The 27,833-nt window shown below is 47.5% G+C and overlaps 2 protein-coding genes across 3 annotated transcripts in view; one reads left to right on the top strand and one right to left on the bottom strand.

The window, feature by feature from the left end:
• Positions 1-1,501: 1,501 nt before the first annotated feature.
• FDPS (farnesyl diphosphate synthase) overlaps positions 1,502-27,833 on the bottom strand; it is a 26,819-nt gene continuing 487 nt past the window's right edge. Inside the window, exons 1-10 of one of the 2 annotated variants that reach the window (XM_080984777.1) lie at positions 25,454-25,610; positions 21,575-21,726; positions 19,293-19,433; positions 17,797-17,877; positions 14,954-15,076; positions 13,455-13,543; positions 12,865-12,937; positions 10,598-10,675; positions 5,300-5,434; positions 1,502-2,664 (exon numbers count right to left, since the gene is read on the bottom strand). In XM_080984777.1, coding sequence (XP_080840903.1) covers positions 2,464-2,664; positions 5,300-5,434; positions 10,598-10,675; positions 12,865-12,937; positions 13,455-13,543; positions 14,954-15,076; positions 17,797-17,877; positions 19,293-19,433; positions 21,575-21,718 — 1,065 coding nt within the window. In that variant the 5' untranslated portion in view covers positions 21,719-21,726; positions 25,454-25,610 and the 3' untranslated portion in view covers positions 1,502-2,463. Of the gene's footprint in view, positions 2,665-5,299; positions 5,435-10,597; positions 10,676-12,864; positions 12,938-13,454; positions 13,544-14,953; positions 15,077-17,796; positions 17,878-19,292; positions 19,434-21,574; positions 21,727-25,453; positions 25,611-27,833 lie in introns of those variants that run through there. The other variant, XM_080984776.1, reaches the window with a different exon arrangement.
• Positions 25,920-27,833, top strand: part of LOC308465031 (uncharacterized protein) — a 19,679-nt gene continuing 17,765 nt past the window's right edge. The window contains exon 1 of the mRNA XM_080984835.1: positions 25,920-27,040. The gene's annotated coding sequence lies outside the window, so the exon portion shown is untranslated. The remainder of the gene's footprint in view (positions 27,041-27,833) is intronic.

Raw genomic sequence — 27,833 nt, 5'->3', positions numbered from 1 at the left:
TCTGCTTGGGGGTACTTCTGGGTCCTGTGCTGTCCCTTGGGGCTCAGGTATCCCAGCTGTGCCCTTATCTGGACAGGGATAGCCCAACGACTGATGTCTATGCCGTGGTAACCTCTAGGTTCAACAACTGCAACTTGTTATACCTAGGGCTGCCTCTGAAGACGGTTCGGAAACTTCAGCCGACGCAGAATTCAGCAGCCAGGTTGCTCATCCGGGCAAGGCGATGTGAGCATCTTACACGGATCCTGGCCCGACTGCACTGGCTGCCAATTAGTTTCCGGGCCCAATTCAAAGTGCTTGTTTTGACCTATGAAGTCTTAAATGGATCAGGACCACAATACCTCAAGGACCACCTTTCCCCATATAAACTGACCCGGACCCTGTGATCATCATTTGAGGCCCTTCTTTGTGTGCCTCCTCCATGAGAGGGTGGCCACACGAAAATGGGCCTTTTTTGCAGGGGCTCCGTTTGTGGAATTGCCCTACCCAGGGAGGCTCACCTCGCACCTTCATTACATATCTTTAGGCACCAGGTGGGCACTTTTCTCTAATGTTCTATACTATAGCCTTTTAAATGTGTTTGTGGGATTGGGGTCATTGGTTTGGTTTTTATGTTGTTATGCATTTTGCGTTCTCATTTTGTGAACTGCCCTGAGATTTAGAGATGTATGGTTGGTATATAAATTTAATAATTAAGACCTGAGAGCCTAGGGTTCAAATTCCCACTTGGCCGTGAAGTTTAGTGGGTGATTTGGGGCCATTTACTGTTTCTCAGCCTAACGTACCTCATAGGAGGATTAAGTGAGGAGGAAAACCATACAGTGGTACCTCGGGTTACATACGCTTCAAGTTACATACGCTTCAGGTTACAGACTCCGCTAATCCAGAAATAGTGCTTCAGGATAAGAACAGAAATCGTGCTCCGGCGGCAGCAGGAGGCTCCATTAGCTAAAGAGGTGCTTCAGGTTAAGAACAGTTTCAGGTTAAGAACGGACCTCCGGAACTAATTAAGTACTTAACCCAAGGTACCACTGTATATGCCATCTTAAGCTCCTTGCAGAAAAGGGATTTTAATTTACAAGTTGGACTTCTTTATGTTAGTTTCTTTCCAACTCTGAATTTTATTGATAGACTGAATGAGTATTTCATGTAGACGGCTTAGAACACAATTTCACAGGGTGGGTTGGGGGCTTTGGGCCAAAAAACTGTATGCAAGTAAAAGCGTAAACATACAACAAAGGAGTATACAAAAGTCGCTAAAATGAATATAAACAAGAGCCTGGTTTCAAAATAATTTATTGCTCCAGCCTGTGCATTCCATTATGATAGGATGCTTGATACTACCCCCCCAACATCATTTTCACCCCTGGGTGCTGCTTCAGAGCACTGGGGGGTGGTGGTGGCAGGAGGGGGTCTTCTTCATGCCCCCCCTCCCCAAAATGGGAACAGGTTTGTTTTGATCCAGGTGAATCGTTCTCCCTCCTGAGAAGCTATGTCAGGACATACAGTCAGCAACATTTACTATAGATACACTCGCTGTGTGTGTGTGTGTGTGTGTGTGTGAGAGAGAGAGAGAGAGAGAGAGAGAGATTAAAAGCACATCACTCCGCTCCCCCCCCCCCCCAAATATTGATAACTGTAGTTTTACCCTTTCACAGAGCAACAATTCTCAGGGCCCTTAAACCACAATTCTCAGGTTGTTGTTTTTCGGAGGGGTGCTTTAAATGCATGGTGCGTATTGGCAGAGATGATTACATTCAGCTATGGATCTTGTCTTCTTCCACAAACAAACAAAATTGTAGCAGCCTCATCCCCTTGCTTAGAGGCTGGGAATGGGAGAAAGAGACTGAAGGAAGAAAAATCCTTAGCCAAAAATGCTCTCCTCATCACCACAGGACAGCTCACCCTGAGGTAAAACAGTTTGCATTTAAGAGGCAAAAAAAACCCAACAACCCCAAATTAAACCCCCATGCGCTTCATGGGAGGATTTTTAAATTTTATTTTAAATAGGCAGCCATCAGCTGTTTCTGAGAGTTGCGGCGGGGGGGGGGGGAGGGGGGATAAAGACTCACCAACAAGGTTGGGTGAAGTGGCCAGAGCACTGCAGGACACTGCTGATGCCAGCAGAACCAAAAAAAGGAAAAACATGGGAACTACATGGGCATGTTTTCTTGGGTTAAGCTGGACACTACTTGGTTTTAGCCCAGGGAATCCTGGGAATAGTCAGAAGTTTAAAGAGCAGTGAGAACACTTTGGATAGAGTGTGCCTCAGCCTTTCGGCCCCTTCAAACCACCACTCCCAGTGTCAGGGAGTTAAGAGACGACTGAACTAGGTTTCAAAAACAGGTTTTAAAGCAGTTCTACTAATCAATGCCAGGAAAGATGGGGGAAACCCACCCTCCCACACAAACACACATGTGACAAGTATTTATACGCTAGTTTCCTTCTTGATAGCCGAGTCTGTCATTTCTGCCTCTTGTAGATCTTCTGGGCCAGGCCAAAGAAGATCTGGCTGGGCAGACGTACAGCATGCTGGGAAATAAGGCCTGATAAGCACTGGTAGCTGCTCTCCTCATAGTCCTGGTAGATTTTCTTCAGGCCCAGCTCCTCATAGAGCTGTTTCACATGTGCAACTTTGTCCAGATCCTTTTGTCCATAGTTCTCCTAGAGGGGCAGAGATTTATTGATTTAAAAAAGGGAGTGCTGCGAGGGCAGATTGAGGCTGCGAAAACACACCATGGCTTCCCCCTGAAAGGATGCTGGGAAGTGTAGTTCACTCCTCTCACAGAGCTACAGTTCCCAGCACCCTTCACAAACTGTGGTTCCCAGGGATCTTTAAACAAGAGGCCCACATTCTACTCCAGTGACAAAAGTAGAAGAAAATGCATCACCAAAAAAGGTGGGAGGGAGGACACATAATTGCATACGTGTAGATGCATAGATGATAGGGACACAGGGGGCGCTGTGGGTTAAACCATAGAGCCTAGGGCTTGCGGATCAGAAGGTCAGCGGTTCGAATCCCCGCGACGGGGTGAGCTCCCGTTGCTCGGTCCCAGCTCCTGCCAACCTAGCAGTTCGAAAGCACGCCCCCAAAAAGTGCAAGTAGATAAATACTTCCCGCTTTGGCAGGAAGTTAAACGGCGTTTCTGTGCGCTGCTCTGGTTCGCCAGAAGCGGCTTAGTCATGCTGGCCACGTGACCCGGAAGCTGTACGCCGGCTCCCTCGGCCAATAAAGCGAGATGAGCGCCGCAACCCCAGAGTCGGCCACAACTGGACCTAATGGTCAGGGGTCCCTTTACCTTTTAGATGGCATAGATGCACATTTAGCAATAATGACTAATGTTTTGGGGGCAAATGTTTTGGGTGGAATAATGTTTTGGGTGGAGAGGATTCTGGTGGGGCAGCTACCAGCATTCCTGGGTGACACCAATCATTTAGATCCCTTCTAATCCAGGTTCAGGCCTGGCCATGGGACTGAGTCATCCTTGGCGGTCCAGATGGATGACCTTTGCAGAAAGTGGGACAAGGGGGAGTGTGGCCTTGCTCCTGCTTCTTGACCTCCTCTTTGGCTTTTGATACCATCGACCATGGCGTCTTCCTGGACCAGCTCTGGGGAATGGGAACTGGGTTCCAGTCCTACCTCCTGGACCAAATTCAGAAAGTAGCATCGAGAGAGTGCTTTTTGGCCCCCTGGAGTTTACGTTATCCCCGGCGCTATCTAATATCTGTATGAAACTGTTGGGAGTGGCCATTAGGACTTCTGGGGCAAGGTGCCTTCAGTATGCCGATGACACTCAGCTCTATTTCTCCATTGCATCTGAATCAAGTTACAGGGAACCAGGCAGAGGGCCTTCTCGGTAGTGGCACTCGCCTTGTGGAACACCCTCCCACCAGATGTCAAAGAAAACAACAACTACCAGACTTTTAGAAGACATCTGAAGGCAGTCCTGTTTAGGGAAGCTTTTAATGTTTGATGCATTACTGTATTTTAATATTTTGTTGAAAGCTGTCCAGAGTGGCTGGGGACGCTCAGCCAGATGGGCGGGGTATAAATAATAAATTATTATTATCAGGTCAGGCTGTGCAGTTCTTAGAGCAGTGCCTTGGGCGCAGTTGGTGAGATGGATGGAGAAAACAAGCTGAGCCTGAATCCTGGCAGGGTGGGCACTGTGGGCGAGTGGGCGAAATTGGCTAGTTTTCTACATGGATGGGGTTCTGTTCCCTTTGAAGGAGCAGGTTCACCATCTGCGGCTGCTTCTGCAATCCAGCTTTGTCACTGGAGGACCAAGTAGGCTAGTTGGCTAGAAATGCCTTCTACCAGCTGCAGCCGGTACAATAGCTATCGCCGTTCCTGGACCAGGAAAGCTTTGACAGAGCAGTTTCTGCGTTCGCTAGTTCAATACCATATGATTATTAGTAATTATTCCACCTTCCCCTTTAAAATGCTCGAGTGAAACACACTTTAGAAATGTCAGGAGGTGCAGCCTCACTAATCAGGTACAGAGTTTTATAGCACCTTAACGAACAGATTTTTCCATCCGTTTGTTTGTTCTTCAATTAATGGCGTGGATGTTCAGGTGTCGTAACTTGGCGAGGAATCTGATTCACCAGGGACATTTTGAGACACTGTATCAGGTTCCTTTGTTATTCACTTATTTCATTTTAATATTTGTTAAAAGAGGAACAGGTCTTTTTTCCCCTGGCATATTGTCACCTGCCAGGGAAATCTGGCATTTTAAGTCTGCTTTATGTTGCAGTTTATTTGAGTCCGAGTTAACACAAACTTCAGTACAAGTTACTTTGATACTGTCAGGCTTTTGCAATGGCTGGATGACTAGATACAAATAAATAGATCTAAACTAATTTATTATGATTCATCTTTCACCAGCAAACACAAAATTAACTCTTCTCACTGTTTTATCATGTTAAAATACTTCTTTCAACTCTCTTTTAGTGTTCTTGTGCCTTTGGGTGTTTCCCCCAAAAGGTAGCTTAGAAGAATGAAAAAAGAAATTGTCTAAAAAGTGGTTATTTGTCTTTACCAATTTCAATTGACTTCTGCACACTTGCTGGTGTTTTGCCGTAACTTGCATCAGGGTGTAAACCGGATTTTTTAAAAATCCGTTTTGGCACCTGATGAAAAGCAGCTAAGCTCTTTTTCGAATCGCTGCTTGGATTTCAAAGAGAGATGGAGAAATCCACAGGTACCAACCAGCTTCTGGTCCCAGTGGGACAAAGAGGGATTATGGCTCCCCTCCCTCCCACGCTAGCAGGGCATGGAATTGTGAAGCCTCTTTACCTCTAGAAGTTGTCTCTGTTCTGCAGAGGCTCGTTTCAAGCACTGCACCACCAACCAGCTGCATTTGTTATCCTGGATGTCCGTTCCAATCTTCCCGGTCATTTCAGGGTCACCAAAGCAGTCAAGGAAATCATCCTGCAGGCAGAGAGAGTGTTAATGCAGTGGCTTGACATTACCTGCACCGCTGGGCCCAGAGAAATTGCTAGAGAAGACAAAGGCGCCAATAGCATAATGGCACATAACACCGGTCTTGAAAGACCTACATTGGCTCCCAGTACGTTTCCGAGCACAATTCAAAGTGTTGGTGCTGACCTTTAAAGCCCTAAATGGCCTCGGTCCAGTATACCTGAAGGAGCGTCTCCTCCCCTATCGTTCTGCCCGGACACTGAGGTCCAGCGCCGAGGGTCTTCTGGCGGTTCCCTCATTGCGAGAAGTGAGATTACAGGGAACCAGACAGAGGGCCTTCTCGGTAGTGGCGCCCACCCTGTGGAACGCCCTCCCATCAGATGTCAAAGCGATAAACTACCTGACATTCAGAAGACATCTTAAGGCAGCCCTGTTCAGGGAAGTTTTTAGTGACATTTTAGTGTATTTTTGGTCTCTGTGGAAGCCACCCAGAGTGGCTGGGGAAACCCAGCCAGATGGGCAGGGTACAAATAATAAATTATTATTATTATTTATTATTATTCTTATTCTTATTATTATTATTATTATGGCAGATTCTGAAGTGCAGGGTCCCTTCATGGCCCTCACCGCCATGCCCCATCACCACCACGCCACCCTTTATAAGATTATGTAATACAGTGGTACCTCAGGTTAAGAACTTAATTCGTTCTGGAGGTCTGTTCTTAACCTGAAACTGTTCTTAACCTGAGGTTCCACTTTAGCTAATGGGGCCTCCCGCTGCTGCCACACGATTTCTGTTCTCATCCTGAAGCAAAGTTCTTAACCCGAGGTACTATTTCTGGGTTAGCGGAGTCTGTAACCTGAAGCGTCTGTTACCCGAGGGTACCACTGTACTCCTAAAAACATATAGCAATAATTAAGGAGGCTTTGCAACGCTCAGTGCAGATCTCCGGATGCTGTCTTTCAGCTAAGATCTGCTAATCTTTCTGCATGCACATGGGCAAATGATTTGAAGTGCTCCAATACCTTCTTTTGTAACGATTTCCCACGGCATTCTGTTGCGCATAACAGAGCTCGCTCCATCGCCCCTGCTGCTCTCTTGCACGGGGCCCTTAGAACTGAGGGCCCCTGTGAGCAGGGAGGCGGGATCCAGCCTAGCTGGCGAGAGGGGCAGCATGTGGCAGAGCCAGCTCCTCACTGTCTGTGGTTTGGGAACACAGGAAACTGCCATTGGCCCATCTGGCTCCATTTTGCCTATACTGGCTGGTAGCAGCTATCTGAAGGTGCCTGGGATTGAACCTGGGACCTTCTACATGCAAAGCAACTGCTCTACCACTGAGCTACGGCTCTTCTCCTTCTCGTATTCAGGGGCACTCTGTTAAGGATAATGGTTTAATTTCCTGAAATGGGAATGTTTACTTAGGTTGGGTTACTGTGTATTTTTAACATGGGGTTTCCCCCCCGCTTTGGCAGTAGCCCTCGTATGATTGGCTGATTCACATAAGAGAGGCATTCCGTTCCGTTGTGACTGTTATTCCAGCAACTGTTGTTTTTAACTGCTTTCTGCTTCTCTGTCTGTGAGGAGAACGGCTGCTCTGCTGGGGACAGTGTTGTGTCAGTGTGATCTGTCTGAAGTGAAACAGACAGAGGAAGATCCCTAAAAGTTAATAGGAGGAAACCTGTGCATGAAATTGTAAATATATTCTTCAGTGTTATATGTTTATGAAAGTAAGGTTCTGGACACTGTATAGTCTTTACAAAGAAGTTATCAGTTACCTACAAGAGTGATTTAGCTTCCTTGCTGTAATCTACTCTGTTACTTCCCATATCAACAAAAAAAATTATAAATATATACATATATTTACACACACACACACACACACACACACACACACAGAAAACATATACTGCCTTGGATATAGAATGTTTATACTCTTCCCCTGCCATTGATCTCCAGCAACAGGTTACTCAGTGGAAGGACAAAAAAAAAATATGCAAAGATATCAGACACTCTCAATTATGGGCATTCAACAAGGTTCCAGCAGGAAGCTGCCATAACATGGGTTCCTGGTTGCCATGACGACCAAAGCCAGCCACCCTTGAAAATTGGCAGCAGAGAGACTGAGGAGAGGCAGAGGCTCCTAGATTGATCGCGTGGAGCAAGGATGGGAAACCTTGCACAGAGTGAGGGCCACATGTCAGTGGTAGCTGGGGCCAGGGGCAAAAGTGGGCATGTAAGCTTTGGCTTTGTGCGGTAGGCTACTTTCTACACACACACCAGGCAAGCAAGAGGAATGAGGTTCTGCCAGGCAAAAATATTTGAGGAAGGTGGAAGGCTGAGCTGGTGTGCGGCCTGAGGAAGAGACCTGAGGGCCAAAGAGGGAAGCCTGGAGGATTAAAATATGTCCCCTCAAGCCTGATGTTCCCCACATTTGAGCAGAGACCGTAACTTAAATGGAAACAAGGTCATGAAACGAAAGCCCCATCCACTTGATACGTTTAAAGCAGTATCATACCACTTTAAACACTCATAGTAAGATAAAGGGACCCCTGACCATTCGGTCCAGTCGTGACCAACTGGGGTTGCGGCGCTCATCTCGCTTTACTGGCCGAGGGAGCCAGCGTACAGCTTCCGGGTCATGTAGCCAGCATGACTAAGCCGCTTCTGGCGAACCAGAGCAGCACACGGAAACGCCGTTTACCTTCCCGCCGGAGCGGTACCTATTCATTTACTTGCACTTTGACATGCTTTCAAACTGCTAGATGGGCAGGAGCAGGGACCGAGTAACGGGAGCTCACCCCGTCGCGGGGATTCAAATTGCCGACCTTCTGATCAGCAAGTCCTAGGCTCTGTGGTTTAACCCACAGCACCACCTGCGTCTCTTAAACACTCATGGCTTCCCCCAAAGGATCCTGGGAAACTGTCTTTTGTTCAAGTTGCTGTGAGTTGTTAGGAGGAGGCCTCTATTCCCTTCGCAGAGCTGCAGTTTCTCAGAGTGGCTTAACCACTGATCCCTCTCCCCAGGGAACGCCGGGAATTACAGCTTTGTAAGGGGAACAGGGGGTCTCCTAATGTCTGGACATGTCTATAAGCTTGACTCTTTCTCTAAAAAAAGACATACTGCGCAGGCTTACGTGCAGTTCCTAAGTACCCTCACAGGTCCAAGCCTGCTTGAAACTATGTTGGATGTCTAGATCATCCCAAACACATTAATGATTGGTTTCTAATCTATAACCAAAGGACCATCCTGCACCGAGGGAAGAAGAACCATTAACAGCTTTTTCTAAATAAATAAAAAAATTCACAAGACAACTTGCTTAAGTGATGCTTACTGTTGTAATAATCCTATGTAAACTGCTTTATGATGTCTGCCCGAAAAGCAGCATATTTTACTGCAAATGAATGAATGGGGTCCAATCAGTTGGAACCAAATACAAGGATAAGATATGACTTTGAGTTACTTTGATAAGCTATCACCGCATTTTTCTGTGTATAAGACGCCCCATGTATAAGACACCCTCTATTTTTGGGGACTCCAAATTAAGAAAACACCCCTCAGCACTACCCGTGTATAAGACGAGCCCCAATTTTAAACCTAATTTTTTTGTTAAATTAGGTCTTATACACGGAAAAATACGGTTAGTAACTCTCCCTGACCCTGGCTTGCAAAAGCAGCGTACACCATTTCAGTTACCCTAAGGACTGAAGTTTTAAAACTGCATTCTTCTGGGGAAAAAACCATAGTAATTTCCTTCTTCCTATTCTTTCCCCACTTATGCAACTTTTAATAAGAGGAAGGAAGGGGGAAAAAAGGGTTTTAGGCAAAATATCAGCTAGCCTGATCTAACAAGTAGTGCAATTTTGGGTTTCCTGGTTCAAACCTGTTCCATGTTCCTTCAGGGTAGTTACTTGACAAACGTCAACTCAGAAGTCAAGTCCAGCTGCGAGATGTAACCTTGTCTACTGCTAACTTTGTCTACACAAAAGTATGTCCTGGGGTTTAGTTAGAAATGCAGCCTTGAATCATGACAGATAACCAGCAACAACCAGGCTCCCTGCCTGATTTAAAATAACAGGAAAGGTGCTGGTCCTCATGGAGCTACCCATCGAAAGAATGGAGAGGGAGAGAAAGAGAAGAAGAACAAAAGTATGCACAGGGAAAGGGTCCACTGCAGTTTTGCCTCTGAACCCTCATCTCCTTGTTGAAGCAAAATATTACATGTGCTGAGTATTTGGCAAATTAAGGCCATATCCACATGACTACAGTGGTACCTTGGGTTACATATGCTTCAGATTACATACGCTTCAGGTTACAGACTCCGCTAACCCAGAAATAGTACCTCGGGTTAAGTACTTTGCTTCAGGATGAGAACAGAAATCGTGTTCTGGCGGCGCGGCAGCAGTGGGAGGCCCCATTAGCTAAAGTGGTGCTTCAGGTTAAGAACAGTTTCAGGTTAAGAACAGACCTCCGGAACAAATTAAGTACTTAACCCGAGGTACCACTGTACTGGGAGCTGATCAGAGAACTACAGTTCCCAGAGTTCTGTGGAAGAAGCATTGACCGCTAAACCACTCTGAGAATTGTAGATCTGTACAGGGAATTGAGGGGTCTCTTAACAACTTGCAGTACTCTTAAACTACAGTTTCCAGAGTTCTTTGGGGAAAGCCATGACTGTTCGTGGTACAACACTAACGGAGTGCATTACTTCCGGGTTTTGCCGCTCGCGCATGTGCAGACGCTCAAAATGACGAACACGCATGCGCGGAAGCAGTGAAACGCGGCCTGCAGATGCGCAGTCATGTCTTACGTTCGCTTCAGGATGTGAACGGGGCTCCGGAATGGATCCCATTCACATCCAGAGATACCACTGTATTAAAAACACAATACAGCATTAAACATTAAAAACTTCCCTAAACGGGTCTGCCTTTAAACTGTCTTTAAAAGTAAGATAGTTGTTTATTTCCTTGACATCTGATGGGAGGGCGTTCCACAGGGCAGGTGCCACTACCGAGAAGGCCCTCTGCCTGGTTCCCTGTAACTTCACTTCTCGTGGTGAGGGAACCACCAGAAGGCCATCGACTGAATGATGGGGGTGGAGACGCTCCTTCAGGTATACAGGACGTTGTAGATGTGGACAGAGATCTCCATAAGTAAGAGAAGAAAAACACACCTGGATCTGGAAGAACTCCCCCATCTGTAATAGGATGGTCCTCGCATGAGCATGTTCCTCTTCACTGTCTATGCCAGCCTGGAGAAGAGAAGACAGACAAAACATTAAAAAGTTATGTTGGGAGCCATTTCTCCTGGGAAGCCATTACCAGAGCTCTCATGAAAACTACATTTACCAGAATTCTCTGGGGGCAGGGAGGCTAGAGTCATTAGTATTTCCTTCTGTAAAAAACACCCAGGCACATCAAGGCTACTTTTGAAGGCCTTGCTCCTCATTTCTTCTGTTGGAGGGGTCAGTGCAGGACAGGGGCCTTCCCACTGTCTGCAGTAAGCTTACAAGATTTGTTCTTCTATTAAGGCTGCCCTTTCTCCATCCTTTTTAGTACTTTGGCAAAGACAGCTTTGCTTCCGCAAGCATTTGGGATCCAACAACCTATGAATAAATAACCTATTTGATGGCCGGAGGCTTCTTAGATTTTTTAAAAAATTTGCTTTGTTATTTGATTACCATATTTGTTTTTTTAAAAATATATATATATAATGTTGTTTTGTGTGCAGCTGTGTGGCTCAATGAATACACACTATTGTTAAACAGATTTACCCAAGAGAATGACTTGCTCAAAGATTCAAATAAAAGATTCCAAATGCATACATTCTCCCCTTTAGGAGTGGGAACCAAATGACAACTTGGGTCCCCGCAAACCCTTCTTTTTTTTTATTTATTCTCACTGCATTTTTGCAGACAATTGCCTGAGCGGCTCACACCAATTAAAAATGAAAATGAGGGAGAGAGACTGAGGGAGTGGGGCCCAGCTCTCAGTGTTACAAATTAAAGCACACGGCGCACAAGGGAAAAAGGGAAGTCGAGGGGAAAGGTAGAGGAAGGAGTTATTCCAAGAACAGAACAAAGGAGCGTCTCCACTCCCATCATCCAGCCCGGATACTGAGATCCAGCACCGAGGGCCTTCTGGCGGTTCCCTCGCTGCGATAAGTGAGGTTTCATGGAACCAGACAGAGGGCCTTCTCGGTAGTGGCGCCTGCCCTGTGGAACGCCCTCCCACCAGATGTCAAGGCAATAAACAGCTATTTTACTTTTAAAAGACACCTGAAGGCGGCTCTGTTTATGAAAGTTTTTAATGTCCTGACGCTGTATTGTTTTTGATATTTGGATGGAAGCCGCCCAGAGTGGCTGGGGAGACCCAGTCAGGTGGGTGGTGTATAAATAATAAATTATTATTATTATTATTATTATTATTATTATTATTATTATTACTATAGCTATATGAGGGCAGTTATATCCAGTTCAGGGCAGGCTGACCTTTCCTTGCAGGTGTTTTTGTTTGAGTAGTGGTTGATAGCTCTAGGGCCAGGCTGTTCTTCCCCCTTGCTGCTCTTCCTGGGAGGGAGGGAATGCAACCTCAAAGGGCCCTTTGCCCTCTGGCTTATGGGCTGGGATCTGAGTGTCCGCTTCTGTTGCTTCCGGGGAAACTAGCAGTTGGAGCTGAGCCATAGCTGTCAACCGTCCCTTATTTGGCGGGAAAGTCCCTTATCCCAGCGCCGTGTCCCGCTGCTGTCCCTTATTGATGTCCCTTAAATTTCCCGGGTTTCAAAGGAAGCAGCTCCTCTCCCTCCCTCCCTGCCGGCCAGGGAGGAGGGAGGCTCCAACTGTGTTGCTTGGCTGCGTTGCTCACCCAATAAGGAGTCTAAGAATGACTGGGGGGTGGAGCTTGCATGCCTTGTGCCGATCAAATCGGCCGCGTTGCCTAGGGACTCGCCTTTGCTCAGCGTTTCCCAGCGGAGAGGTGACGGTGGTTTTCCTTGCTGCATCCCCTTTGCCGGGTTGCTGCGCTGTGGGAACCACCGCTTGAGGCTTCGTTTGGCTGCTGACAGGGCTTTCTGCCTTTGGCTCGGAGGGGCTCAGAAGTCGAACATACCTGTGCTCTGAAAATCCCTTATTTTAGCTGCTGAGCCCTTATTTTCGAGGCTGCTGGTCCCTTATTTTCAAATCTGTAAGTTGACAGCTATGAGCTGAGCGTTCTTGCTAGCAGGGAGGAGGAAAGTCTTTCTCTGGCTGATGGATGGGGCTAGGTTGGCGGCCCCCTGGCCTTGCTATTCCTGGGAGCCAGAGACCCTAGGACTCCTAGCTAAGGGCAGAAGCCTGAACATGCTTGCCCTTCAGCTCTCCAGCCCCAGGAAAACTTGTTTTTGCCACACCCTCCCTCCCTCCCTGCCAAGCAACATTGATATTGCAAAAGTCCATTCACTCACCATGTACATTGCAGCCGCCACTGGGAGGTAGAATGAGTAGAAGGCCGTCTTGTATTTGACAATCGTTTTGTACCTGCCAGAGAAGGGCACCCGCAGTTCAAGGTTAGAGCCGGTCATGACTTGAAAGGTTTCCAGCTTTGAATCAAAGATATGCAACACACTAGGGGCTGCAACTCCTGCTTGCATCGCTCACCAGCATAGCTGTCAACGTTCCCCTTTTTTTTAAGGGAAATTCCCTTATTCCGAATAGGATTCCTCACAAGAAAAGGGAAAAGTTGACAGGTATGCACACCAATTCTGTCTACCCAGCACCCCCTTTGCCAACCCTCAGCAACAACAAAACCTCACAGCTTCCCTTTATTATAAAAAAGGGTCAGGTTGTGTTCAAGTAAGTTATACACTCAGAACAGAGCCACAGAAATTAATATATCCAAGCTAGGTCATGTCCATTAATAGCAATGAGCCAACTCTGAATAGGACCAACAATGGATGTTCTTTTTGTAGATTTAATTATCAATAACCATCATTGCGCCACTTTTTTTCTGGGCCGAGTCCAATACTATTTCCTTGTCATCTCAATAGCTTCTCACCTCTGTTCTGTGAAGCGGTTCAGATCCACCTTAGATGGGGGAGCAGTGATAAGATCCAGGGCTTGCCCCAGTTCAGTCTGGTATGATGTCTGGGGGGTGGGGAGAGCAGAAACAGGATAAGAGCAGAAAATTAAGATTGATAAACTATCAGCTCCCTGCTATTCCTATGAAGAAATGTTGCAAAGTGTCTCATTTTTAAAAAACAAGCCCGATCAGGGTCGTCTGCTACATCTTCACAGACCTCCCTCACCAAAGCGCAACTTAGATATATGTTAATTAAAGGAATAAAGAGACGGCACTGATGTTATTTTCCTACCCAAAGGACACAGCTTCTCAACTAATGGCAGTAGTAGAGGATGTGATCGAGATTTCCCAACTTGGTGAAGGGGAAAGATTCTAGTCTTCAAGATTAACCTTTGAAAGCAGAGTGAGAAAGCATGTGCTGCCATGTTTGGGGGGAAAGGGCTGTTTTTTTGAAAGCAGTGCAAGGTTTGCAAAAGTAAACTGCAGAAGAGGGGGCTCAGGGCTTCTTTGAGGAGTTCTGGGCCCCAGGGCAGGCCCTCCAGTGTACTTCTCTCACAAGGGTGCTTTCTCCATTAGCCATATACCTGAAGGAGTGTCTCCACCCCCATCGTTCAGCCCGGACACTGAGATCCAGCACCGAGGACCTTCTGGCGGTTCCCTCATTGTGAGAAGTGAGGTTACAGGGAACCAGACAGAGGGCCTTCTCGGTAGTGGTGCCCACCCTATGGAAAACCCTCCCTGCAGATGTCAAAGAGATAAACAACTACCTGACATTCAGAAGACATATTAAGGCAGCCCCGTTCAGGGAAGTTTTTAATGTGTGACATTTTATTGTATTTTTGGTCTCTGTGGAAGCCACCCAGAGTGGCTGGGGAAACCCAGCCAGATGGGCGGGGTACAAATAACAAATTATTATTATTATTATTACTATTATGGCTGCTATAATGGTCAAAGGGTGAGGTTAGGACCAGGGCACAATTCCCCAACCAGCCATGCAGTTCATAGGGTGACCTTCGGCCTGTCAAGCCTAAGCAACATAACAAGGTTATGTTGTGGGGATAAAATGGAAGGGTGGTGGGGTAGAATTTTTTTTAAAAAAAGCTTATGCTATCCCCAAAGATGGGTTTAAAATAAAAGAGCGAGAAAATATTTTCCTGCTGATTAAATCTGCAACAAGCGCTCCCTCAGACCTTTCTGTGGATGTGGGAACAGGGAGTGCCGTGAAAAAGCAATGGGGGTGTGTGCAGTCTTCCTTTTGGTCAGGGAGTATATTCTCTGCAGGTCAAAATGGCCTCCGCCACACTCAAGCCCGCAAATTCCCTCCTCCCCTCCATGAAGCGGAATCAGTTTCCGTGGCAACAGAAGGACCTTCCATCAGGGGCAAAGGCTTCGGCCCCGTCCCCAGCATATAGACAGTGTTGAAAAACGACAGTGTTGAAACGACAATAGCCTGTCACGGCAGGGCCTAAACCCACCTCGAGAAACAGTTCCAGCAAGTTCAGGTAGTACGGCTGACCCCGGCAGTATCGCTTCAGCAGGCGGTAGATGGTGGACTCCAGCAAGAAAGCGTCGTTCACGGCATCCAGGCCGATTCCTTCCTGGGAGACAGAAAGAAAGGAAAAACAGTTCAATACATTAGTGACTAGGCACACACTCCAGCTCACCGTCGAGGCTGCAGTCCTAGGATGCTTACCTGGGAGTAAGCTCCATTGGACTCAGTGGAATTTACTTCTGAGGGGACTGGCATAGGATTGTGGCGTTAATTACTTAGGAGTCTGTAGAAGTTTTGACCCTGAGAGGGGAATGGATTATAACCCATCTAAAAATGTAAGCATGGGACGCGGGTGGTGCTGTTGGGTTAAACCACAGAGCCTAGGACTTGGCGATCAGAAGGTCGGCGGTTCGAATCCCCACGACGGGGTGAGCTCCCGTTGCTCGGTCCCTGCTCCTGCCAACCTAGCAGTTCGAAAGCACGAAGTGCAAGTAGATAAATAGGTACTGCTCTGGCGGGAAGGTAAATGGCATTTCTGTGCACTGCTCTGGTTTGCCAGAAGCGGCTTAGTCATGCTGGCCACATGACCCTGAAGCTGTACGCCGGCTCCCTCGGCCAGTAAAGCGAGATGAGCGCCGCAACCCCAGAGTCGGTCACGACTGGACCTAATGGTCAGGGGTCCCTTTACCTTTAAAAATGTAAGAAGAGCCTGCAGGATCAGGCCAATGGCCATCTAGCCTAGCATCATGTTCTCATGCAGGATCCAGCCACAACAGCGCTCTTTCCTCCCGCGGTTTCCGGCTGCTGATATTCAGAAGCATTACTGCCTCTGAGGCAGAGCGCAGCCATCACCGCTGGCAGCCATTATCCGCTGTGAATTTGCCCAATCCTCTTTTACAGGTGTCCAAGTTGGTGGCCTTCCTGTGGCAGGGAGTTCCACAGTTTAACAACACGCCAGTACACACCCACCTGATTGCGCATTTATGTGCACTAAAGTGGCACGCGATGGTCAGCCTGGCGATTCACACATACTGTACTGGATCTAATAATATATGTTTTTGAACGGCTGGTGGTAGCTAGTTATCTCTCCACCAAAATGGCATCTAAAAAAATAATGAGTGGAGGATATTCTATCAGGTTTTAAGAGAGGGAGCCGTAAGGCCTCTCCATCAGTTTTGCCGAAAGGCTAGCAACTTTTAGCTCCTCTAGATTCCCTCCTCCCCATTCACTACAAGATCTCTGGGCTGCACCCAGCTAACTTTTATTCAGTATAGTCCCATTGAAATGAATGGACGTAAGCTGGCCATGACCATTCATTTCAATGGGTCTATTCAGAGTAGGACTAGCACTAAGTCCTACATTCCTCTGTAGCCAAGTAATTAAGCTTGCTTTTCTCACCTTCCCTCATAGTCCCGTTTCCCTTTTGTGTTGTGTCTCTGTTATTTCCTTGCATCAATGATATTTGCATTTAAAATGCTGATCATAATCAACAGCACAGAGTGAATGAGCACAGCAGACAGACAACAATAGGCAACAGCGAAGACGTGGGGCTTGATGCAATAAAGAAAAGTGTTACTCGTTTTCTATCTTCAAAATCCTGGCAAATATGAGATGAAGGGAAAGGGTTGGGATCCAACTAAGTTCTACGTGGAGCAGACACACTGAAGAAGTGAAGAGTCATGCTTATTAATTTAAATGGTTGTGTTCTGAGAGGGACGCAGGTGGCGCTGTGGGTTAAACCACAGAGCCTAGGACTTGCCGATCAGAAGGTCGGCGGTTCAAATCCCCGTGACGGGGTGAGCTCCCATTGCTCGGTCCCTGCTCCTGCCAACCTAGCAGTTCGAAAGCACGTCAAAGTGCAAGTAGATAAATAGTTACCGCTCCGGCGGGAAGGTAAACGCCGTTTCCGTGCGCTGCTCTGGTTCTCCAGAAGCGGCTTAGTCATGCTGGCCACATGACCCGGAAGCTGTACGCCGGCTCCCTTGGCCAATAAAGCGAGATGAGGGCCGCAACCCCAGAGTCGGTTATGACTGGACCTAATGGTCAGGGGCAGTGGCGTAGCGTGGGTTGTCAGCACCCGGGGCAAGGCAAGTAATTTGCGCCCCCTAACCTGTGGATTTGCGCCCCCTAACCCTAACCCCCAGATGTTGCGCTGGGTGCGGCCGGCCCCCCCTGCACCCCCCACGCTACGCCACTGGTCAGGGGTCCCTTTACCTTACTCTGAGAGTAGGACCAACATTGGCTGCAACCAGAAGACTCCTAGATGAGAAGGTGTCACGTCCAGGGGCTTAAGCCCCTGCACCTATAAATGAAAGCAGGCAATGTGGACCCCATTCCCCAGCGCTCAGGACATTCAATCACTGTCACCCAGAGCTGCTCTCGCACAACCTAGTGCCCTCCAGACATTGTTGGATTACAACTGTCATCCCTTGCCACTGGCCACACTGGCTGGAGCTAATAGGAGCTGGGATCCAATAACATCTGGTGGACCAGGTTGGCAAGGAACCTACCATCTTGTACACAGACTCAACAGAACCAGAAGACCAGGATCCAGATAAACCACCCAATTCACAAGCTGCCTGGCCAATGAGAGATTTCAGGCTGGATCCTGGAAACTGGACATCCTCCTTAGGATAGGGAGCCTACAACCCTCCAGATGTTGATGAACAGCAAATCCCATCATCCTTGATGACCACACTCGCTGGGGCTGATGGGAGTTGGAGTCTTGACAGCATCCAGAGGGCCACAGGTCGCTGTTCCCTTCATTGTAATGGCCGCCCCATGTGCCACAGAGGTCAGGCAATCCCTAGAAACCATCGTCCCTACCTTTTTGTACCAACAGGGATGGCCCCGGCGGGTCTCCGAATAGTCCATGATGTCGTCTGCCACCAGGAAAAAGGCCTGCAGCTGAAATCAAACCGGATACCACCCCCATATTATTATTGCATACTGTAATACTAGGGTTTGTCACACCGGCTCGCTCCCCTAGCCAGCACTAGATACCCCTTTGCCCATCTTCCATACCTGCCCAACCCCCTCCCTTTATTCCTCACCTATCGCCCCATTCCTCCCCCATAGCTCGCCTGGAGCCCCACCCCCTTTAAAGGCATGTTCAACAAAGGAAGACGCTTCACACAGACTCTGCTAAATTGCTGTGTGAAAGGCAGGTTTAAAAGAGGAGGGAGGCACCTCAGAGCCTCCCCTCATGCTTTTTAAACAGCTCACTTGGGCCGGTCAGTTGGCCATTTCTCAAGCTGCAAGATTGTGGTAAGGTGGTTGCCACGGTCTTGCAGCTTGAGAAATGGCAGGCCTTCCTATATATGGGAAGATAAAGGCCAGATAACAATGAGGGAATGTTTTTTTCAAATGTAGTGGATGTGTAAAAAGCCAAAGGTTTGGGGGAAATGATACACAATGAAATGAATATTTTTTTTAAAAAGTCTAAACTGGTAATTCCCCAAAACCTGAGGCCTTTCTTTTAGGGATAATAGGGTCAGAGACCCCCAAAAAGAGGATTAACTTATTTATGTATGCAACAACAGCAGCTTGAATCTTGTATGCACAGAACTGAAAAGAAGAGAAAACACCAAGGAAAGAATGGATTTTAAAGCTAATGGACTATGCAGAACTGGCGGCACTAACAGCAAAAATAAGAAGCCAACATGACAGAATATTCATGACAGAATGGAAGCCCTTTTTGGAATATCTGAAAATATACCATAATCAGATGGAATCGCGAGCAGGATTTGAAATATGAGCAGTGGTAGAAAAATGATAGTCTATGATATGGAAGGCTATGCCTTAGGCAAAATGTTTATTAGAATGCAGTCTGGAAATGGGACAGGACTAAGAATAGCATGGAGGGAAAGGCAGGAACTCAATGTTTAGAGAGAAATGTGTAACAAATTTGAAATCTGGAATTTCTATGTAAAGATTTTAAAGTCTAATGAAAATTTGACACAAAAGAAGGTAACAAGAGCCCTGCTACAGCTGGCGATGTAGTCCAGTAGTCACTGCAGCCAATCACATGCCTATGGGAAGCCCAAAGGCAGAACCAGAGTGCAAGGGGAATTATCCCAACCTGCAATTCCCAGCCATTTCAAAAGCATGCTTCCTCCAAGATCAGGAAGCAGAGTACTGCCACTGTGACTAGTAGGTCTGCTCATCTCAGAACAAGCACAAATTGTATTTCTCAAGCATGGGTGTCACATCCACACAAAATGAGATTAGACATAAACCCGGCCAGATATGGCAAGCCTGGGGAAACACCCTTTTATTTCCACATCACCAGATAACAGGGATAATGTGTACAAAACACCCACCAGTTCAATGCACCATCCGACAGCTAGAGCACGTTGGAAACTTTTCGGATCCTGTTGCTCTGGTGCAGCCAGCTCCCGGAAAGCAGCCACCACCGTCAGGCCCCGGTTATATTTTCCCCCGACGGCATTGTATTCCACGACCTGCAAGGGAACAGGGAGGGATGACAGTTGCGGGGACACTCACCCCCATAGTTACAGACTCCAGGATAGAGGAAGCTTTTTGCTACTGAAAGGAGGCTCCGGAACAGAGATGGAAGAACCTGTGGCCCTGCAACTCCCATCAGCCCCATTAGCAGGCATGGCCAGTGGTCAGAGATGGCAGACGTGGTAGTTCAGTAACATCTGGTGGGACACCGGTTCTTGCCTCCATCTTAGACCAGTCATGTCCCAACCAGTCAGGGATCACATATTAAGTGAGGTGTAAAGCGGGTGGTGCTGTGGGTTAAACCACAGAGCCTAGGACTTGCCGATCAGGTGGTCTGCGGTTCAAATCCCCGCGACGGGGTAAGCTCCTGTTGCTCGGTCCCTGCTCCTGCCAACCTAGCAGTTCGAAAGTACGTCAAAGTGAAAGTAGATAAATAGGTACCACTCCAGCGGGAAGGTAAACGGCGTTTCCGTGCGCTGCTCTGGTTCTCCAGAAGCGGCTTAGTCATGCTGGCCACATGACCTGGAAGCTGTATGCCGGCTCCCTTGGCCAATAAAGCGAGATGAGTGCTGCAACCCGAGTTGTGCACGACTGGACCTAACTGTCAGGGGTCCCTTTACTTTTACCTAAAAGCAGGGATGGGGAATACCCGTGGCCCTCCAGATGTTGACTCCAGCTCCCATCAGTCCCAGCCAGAACGGCCAATGACCAGAAGTTGTAGTCCTCCCACCCTGTAAAGCAGTGTTTCCCAAACTTGGGTCTGCAGCTGTTTTTGGACTGCCCATCATCCCTAGCTAGCAAGACCAGTGGTCAGGGATGATGGGAATTGTAGTCCGAAAGCAGCTGGAGACCCACGTTTGGGAAATACTGCTGTACGAGGATTTGCTATTAGGTTGTGAAACAATATCCATTGCACACATACATTGCACACACAATTGCTAACAGCAACAACTCCCTACTTACGATTTCAACAGACATTCAGAGGCACACCACTTCCAATGCTGGAAATAATATATAGACGTAATGGCTCACAATCACTGACAGGCTTATTTGCCTAATCCCATTTAACAGCCATCGCTAATGTATCATAGAAGCGGATTCCATAGCTTAATCAAAAGCCTTGTGAAGTCCTCCTTTTTGTCTGTCCTGAATCTTCCAACATTTGGCTTCACTGAATGGCTCCTGACTTCTATGACGAGAAAATATTTTCTATGTCCACTTTTTCCACACTTTGCACCATTTTATCCGCAGCCGGCACATCCTCCCTTACTTGCTTTCCCCCACACATTTAAAGCACAATGATACCACTTTAAACAGCCACGATTTCCCCCAAAGAACTCTGGGAGATGTAGTCTGTTAAGGGTGCCGAGAGCAGACCCTTAATCCCCTAACAGAGTTACAACTCCCAGAGTTCCCTGGGAAAAGTGAAACCACTCTGAGGCAGAAAGACAGGATAGGCCCCAAGCGCCATGAAGTCACCACCTTGCTGAAGCCTGGATGTGCCTGGGAGCCAAATGTAAACAAATGGAACAGGGAAGAAAATGAATGTAATAAATGAGACAGAAGAACAGCACAATTTGCCCTTTAGATAAGGCACATGCCTTAGGGAGATGAAACTGCCCCAAATATACAGAACCACAGCTTAAGGCAGGGTCACTAACCTTTATAGGCCTGAATGCCTGTCTTAGATCATCATGTCCCAACCAGTCAGGGATCACAAAAGATATATTTGGGTTTTTGGGTGTCTGCCCTAGATAGCCCCCTTCTGGTCCCTCTCCCAGAAAGAACATACACACAACACACACACACACACACACACACACACACACACACACTTTACTTTTTCTAATGGATGACGAAGTTGGATGAAGTTGAACAAAAAGCCCATAGAGCCCAAAGAGCAAGTGGGAAAGAACATCACTCTCCCAGCTTCCTTCTTCATCTGTTTTTCTCAAGGAAGAAAGGTGATGACCCTCTATATCTCATGACCAAGGGGGCAGAGAGTTGGGGGCTCAGAGGCTTTGTGGACAAGCAGAGGAAGACCTGAAGAAGGCCGCTGTGCCCACGAGCACCATGTTGGCAACCACCAGCTTCAAGTTTCCATTAAAAGCCTTTCCAATCAAGCTCACGCCGTCACCTGCTTCAGCCTGGCGACAGCATCAGACACCTCCGCGTTGTGGAGGTCATCTTCCGTCAGATCCTTCACAACTTGGGGGAAGAACCCCACAAACTGGTCCTTGTCTGTGGCCGCCGCCGCCGCCTCCACTCCATTCTGGCTCATTCTTCTATCTGGAAAAGAGAAGCGCACGGCCATGGAATTACACAAGGCAAGGCACCCACACACATTGTGATATGTCTACACACAAGGAAACTGGCATAAATCTCTAGAGCAACAGAAGGCAGCCTACACCCAAGGCAATTGCACAACGTGGGGTGAACTTTTTTTGGGAGTTCTAAGCAAGAACCCGACCCAGGAGGTCCTGGCTCCATTCTGCTCCCTCCTAAGAGAGTCTTCTTCCCCCATTCCATTCATTTGCTCTAATACAGGGGTAGGGAGTCACTTTTGGTCTCAGGCTACCCTCCCTGATGGGAAACCTTCTGGGAAGGCTGCGAAGTACTGGGTTGAGCCAAAACATGGACGGAACAATGAATTTTAATTTTACAGATACACAGCACTGTGGTGGTTCAGGTCACGGGGGTGCGTCAAAGACCCAATACTATTTCTGCACCAGAATCTCAATTTCCAGCATCCATCCAACCAGCTTGATCAGGGAACTTTTTAGCCCCTGCATGCTCCTAAGTTATTGTTGCTATTATTTATTAAATTTGTATACTACCCTTCATCCGAAGAGCACAGGTCGGTTCACAACATAAAAATACAAAATGAGAACACAAAAATACATGTAATAAAACCAAAACAAACCAATAACCCCCCCAAACATATTTAAAAGGGCATAGAATATTAATCAGGCAAAGGCCTAGTTACAGAGGAATGTTTTCGTCTGGCACCTAAAGATATGTAATGAAGGAGCCAGGCAAGACTCCCTGGGGAGAGCAGTCCACAAAAGGGGAGCCACTGCAGAAAAGGCCCTGTTCTCATGTTGCCACCCTCCGTACCTCTCATGGAGGAGGCACTCGATGAAGGGTCTCTCATGATTACCGCAGAGTCCAGGTTGGTTTGCATGGGGAAAGGCAGTCCTCGAGGTATAGTGATTCTGAACAGCTTAAGGCTTTATTGATCAAAACAAGCGCTTTGAATTCAGCCCAGAAACTAATTAGCAGCCAAGGCAGTTGGGCCAGAATGAAAGTAATATGCTCAAACTGTCTTGCTTCAATTAGCAACCTGGCTGCCGAATTCTGCACCAGCTGAACTCTCTTCAGAGGCACCCCTATATGTAACACATCACAGTAATCTAACCTAGAGGATATCCAGAGCACAGATGGCAGAAGTTAGGCTACCCCTGTCCAGATAGGGGCACAGATGGGCCACCAGCCAAAGCTGAGGATAGGCACTGTGTGCCACTGAGACCACCTGAGCCTCAAGTGACAGCAAAGGATCCAGAAGTACGCCCAAGCTACGCGCTCGCTTCTTCAGAGAGAATCTCATCCATCCCATTACCAAGGTATGACAACGGTCTAGTACACCCACTGCAACAACCGCAGATGCATACGAGAAGCAGAGCCATTAGCATATTGCCGACAACATAGTCCAAAACTCTGGATAACTCCGCTCAGCGTTTTCATGTAGATGTTAAACAGCATAAGGGGATAAAACTGAACCCTAAGGAACCGCACATTGATGGCTCCACAGGACTGAAGAGCACCCCCCAAAATCACCCTCTGGAAACGACTATCCAAGTAGGACAGGAACCACCACAAAGTGGTGCTACCCTCCTCTTGTCAGGAGTGCGTGCAGGAGCCAGGCCCTGTGACCAATAGGACTTTGCAGGACTGGGGCCTTCCTAAGTTTGTTCTGGAGAGGCAAGGCGCAGCCCCACAGGTGAGTCCGATTGGTAACTCACAGCATCTGGTGGCAAGAGCCGGGAAGGGATATAAGGTCAGCATTTCCCTTCGGCTCTTTGCCACAGCAACACGCTTCCTGCCTCGCTGCGTTTGGCTTCTTGCTTCCTGATCCTTGAACCTTGGCTTCTTGAAGAAGAGTTTGGATTTGATATCCCGCTTTATCACTATCCGAAGGAGTCTCAAAGCGGCTCACAATCTCCTTTCCCTTCCTCCCCCACAACAAACACTGAGGTGAGTGGGGCTGAGAGACTTGAAAGAAGTGTGACTAGCCCATGGTCACCCAGCAGCTGCATGTGGAGGAGTGGAGACACGAACCCGGTTCACCAGATTACGAGTCTACCACTCTTAACCACTACACCATACAGGCTCTCTTGACTCCCTGCTTCTTGACCCTCGGACCCTTGACTTCTGGACTCCTTGCTTCCTGACCCTCGGACCCTTGGCTTCCTGACTCCTGGCTTCTGGACCCCCGTTCCTGCTCCCACCCCACCATCTTGCCCCCGGTCCTGACGTTCCCTTGCTAGGACTTCGATCGCCCGTGAACTGGACCGTGACACCTCTAAAGCCCTGGCCTGAACCCCGACTGAAACGGATCTAGAAAATTTGTTTCCTTGAAGAGCCCCTGGATCTGGTCCACGACAACCCACTCAAAACCTTGCTCAATAAGGGGAGATTGGCAACTTGCTTGTAGTTACTTAGATTTTCTTTATCCAGAGAGGGTTTCCTGAAAGGAGTGGCTTCATCGCCATGTACTTAAGCAGGCAGGGACCACCCATCTCATAAGGAGGCATTAATCACCTCAGCTGACCGATCCAAGCACATCGCCGACATCCTTGAGTTTTACTAACTTAAACTCATCTAACACAACAGGACGAGACAGTGCTCTGGACACCCCTCGAGATTCATCTGCTGTAACAGCAGAGTCAAAATCCCAGTGGATGCAAGCAATTTTATCCTCAAAATTCTTTGCAAAGAAGCCACAGCGAGCTATGATCAGTTTTGCCACTTCCTTCAGGCCAGGTTGTAAAAGCCTCCACACCTGGAAAAAGCTCTGTTGGATGGCACAATGAGGATGCAACGGAGGCAGCAAAGTATGACTTTTTTGCCACCTTCACTGCCACTAGGTAGGCTCAGCAATGAGTGTTTGATTGCATTCCACCGGAATGAGTGTTTGATTGCCGGAGTTTTCCTCCACATTATGCTTGAGTCACCTTTCATCTTGTTTCCTCGCCCTAAGCTCTGGACCATACCAGGGAGCCAAAAGGGCTCCACGAAGCAGGAGAGGGTGCTTGGGGGTGAAAGTTAAGCATTTAGGAACACGGAGAACATGATGCTTCTGTTTCAAGAGAAGGGCGTACACGTTCTGTTACGTACAATGGAACTTCAATAAAAGCACAACTTAAATCACGCTGAAGGAATATACTGGAGCGCTCCAAATCATTTCCCAAGTATGTGCACAGAAAAACTGTAAATTCCTATGAAAGCCAAAACCTGGAGATTTGCATTGATCATTGAAATGCATCCATTATTATTATTATTATTATTATTATTATTATTGCATTGTCTTAGAAGGGGCTATGGTTTTAACTATCACTTGTGAATTTGCTACTACGCTATTTCAGGTATGTGTTGGAAGGTAAGATAGCAAAACCCCTTGAGGACTAGTGACTTGCATTGTCAACAATGTCCTAACCACACTCACGTTTGCAGGGAAACCGGGAGTCCACCCCGCCCATTCCTGTTTAAGGAACCCTTTTGCCTTTTCTCCCCGCGTCTAGGCTGGGTAATACACACGCAGCCCTCGGGTGGGTAATAAATGCAGTTTCCAGTGGGATAGCCGTGCTAAGTCTATTGCAGGTAAATCAACAAAGGAGTCTTGTGCGCCTTAAAGAACTTGTATTTTTTTTAGGCTCCCTGTTGATTTTATAATATAACATTATAAGGGAATACGAAGGAAAGGAAGATTTCTACCCCTCCCCGCCGGCTCTCTCACCTGATCCTGTTTCTCCAGGCTTCTCTGCGCCACTGAGCCAGAGTTGCAGGCAGCATTACTTATAGCGATTCCTATTGCGCCGCGGTGCATTCAGGGCTTTGTAGTACTCGCGCTGTCAGAGCCCCGAGGAACCCAGCGAAGGTTTGCCGGCTGGCGGACTACAACGCCCAGAATGCACCGCGAAAGAGGTTGGCGGTTCCCTTGGTAAAAATAGACCATAGCAGCGCCACCACCTGGATTGGCTTTCTCCATCGTATGAGGACGGGCCATGGGGCGGGGAGCCAATCAGGAGGAGTGAGCAGAGACGCTTGAACACCACGGGAGCTGTGGATTGGCTGGCGGGGGAACAAAAGGGGTGGGAAGAGAAGGTGGGAAACAAACCAGCCCATGGTGGGAGGGAATAATGGGAGGGAGCGCTGCCGCGAAGGAGTATTTGCTTTTAAAAGTTTCGCAAGCCTTCTGACCTCACAGGGTTCTTCGTCAGGGAAATATTGTGCCGTTAAGACTTCGGTTTTTTATCTTGTTGTTTCTGAAGCGAAGCTGGTCTGGTTTAGATTTGTTGCCTGTTGGAGATAGCAGTGTAGATTTGGTTCACGAAAGGAATATCAACCTGGGGGGAGGGAAGACTCACGGTATAACAAGCAGTTTTTTCACCCTCCATAGATTCATGGAGAGACCCTTTCATTTCATTGCAGTAGAATGTGCACACCCACCCAACAGATGGCCTCCACCCAAAAAAAGACTGAAGAGAATGCAACCCACAACCCCCACAAAAATGTTTCTCACCCCCTGAGAGACACAGAGTTGCAAGAAGCCCTACCGAGTACTGTAACGAAAGTGGTTGTGTTTAATACAAGCCGTCTAAAACTTAGCACGTAAAAAATACTAAATTCTGAGGTGTGTTTTCTTTCTTTGCCTCTTCCCTTCTTCCGCAAAAAAGGCAAACTTTTACCAGGACAATTTTACTGTGTCTGTTTCTTAAATGAAAAGCACTCTTTCTGCCATTCCTCTCTCTTTTTCTCTCCTTCAGCCACTTCTCTCCCAGCCTTTTTCCCTCCCTCTCTTTCTGTCACCCCTACGGCCACTAGTTGCCCAACCCTGGCCTAATGATTAGCCTAATTAATCAGGTACGCCTTGTTTATCTATAAATTATTTTAAAATTAATTTAATATAACCCCTTAATAAATTAAACACTGCAACCTCGTTAATAGTAATAATACTGTGCAAATATCATTTCATGTTTTCCAAACGCAGACTGCCCAAAGGCTTTGGGCTGATCATTTTAAGCCATCCACCCAAACAAGAAGCAGTATAACTTTAAAAAGAAGACGAGGATGTCAGTTCCCTGAGGGATCTTCCTCCTAAGTATAGGCCTTGCTTTTTGCTTTGCATCCCCTGCAAGGAAGAAAGCGAAACAAAGGGCAAAGTTAATCTATGTTGCCTTGCGTAAAAGCTGGCTGTAAAGGAAAGGTCTTAAAAATGCCATCACCTTTGGCACAGTGCTTTCTGGAGAGCGAGATCAAGGCTGGAATAGTCAAGAGGAGGATGGCAAAACAAGGGACTCCAAAATGTAGCCCAGGACTATAGGTAAAGGTAAAGGGACCCCTGACCATTAGGTCCAGTCGTGGCCGACTCTGGGGTTGCGGCGCTCATCTCGCTTTACTGGCCAAGGGAGCCGGCGTACAGCTTCCGGGTCATGTGGCCAGCATGACTAAGCCGCTTCTGGCGAACCAGAGCAGCACACGGAAACGCCGTTTACCTTCCCGCCGGAGCGGTACCTATTTATCTACTTGCACTTTGACGTGCTTTTGAACTGCTAGGCTGGCAGGAGCAGGGACCGAGCAACGGGAGCTCACTCCATCGCAGGGATTTGAACTGCTGACCTTCTGATCGGCAAGTCCTAGGCTCTGTGGTTTAACCCAGGACTATACTTCCCTGCAAAAGGAAAAGAAAGCGGAGAGAGAAAAGAAAGATGGGTGGTAATGCCAGGCACGCCAAATGCACATTTCAAGTGCATGACTCCCTCCAAAGAATCCTGGGAACAGCAGTTGTTGTTTTTTAGATGCTGGGAATTTTAGCTCTGCAAGGAGACGTCAAGTGTTTTAACTGTATGGTGTGGATCTGCCGTAAATTATTTGTTAGCCACCATAAACAACAAAAGCCTCAAAGCTACTTCATATCTAATAAAATTTATACACTGCTTGATTGCAAACACAACACCCTATCAAAAGCAGTTTACATGAAGATAAATTCCAACTATCTATTTTAGATGCCAGGCAAAACAAAACCAAACACAAAAAACTATACTTCTTTTCCACCACGCTGTTAAATTATCTGTGGCCTCCTTCAGTGAGGAGGATGTTTTAGGCCTCCCTTTTCA

Source organism: Podarcis pityusensis (assembly GCF_964106645.2).
Source record: "Podarcis pityusensis genome assembly, chromosome: 16".
Lineage (NCBI taxonomy): Eukaryota > Metazoa > Chordata > Lepidosauria > Squamata > Lacertidae > Podarcis > Podarcis pityusensis.
Note: the sequence above shows the minus strand (reverse complement) of the source record. Positions and strands in the feature narration are given on the sequence as shown.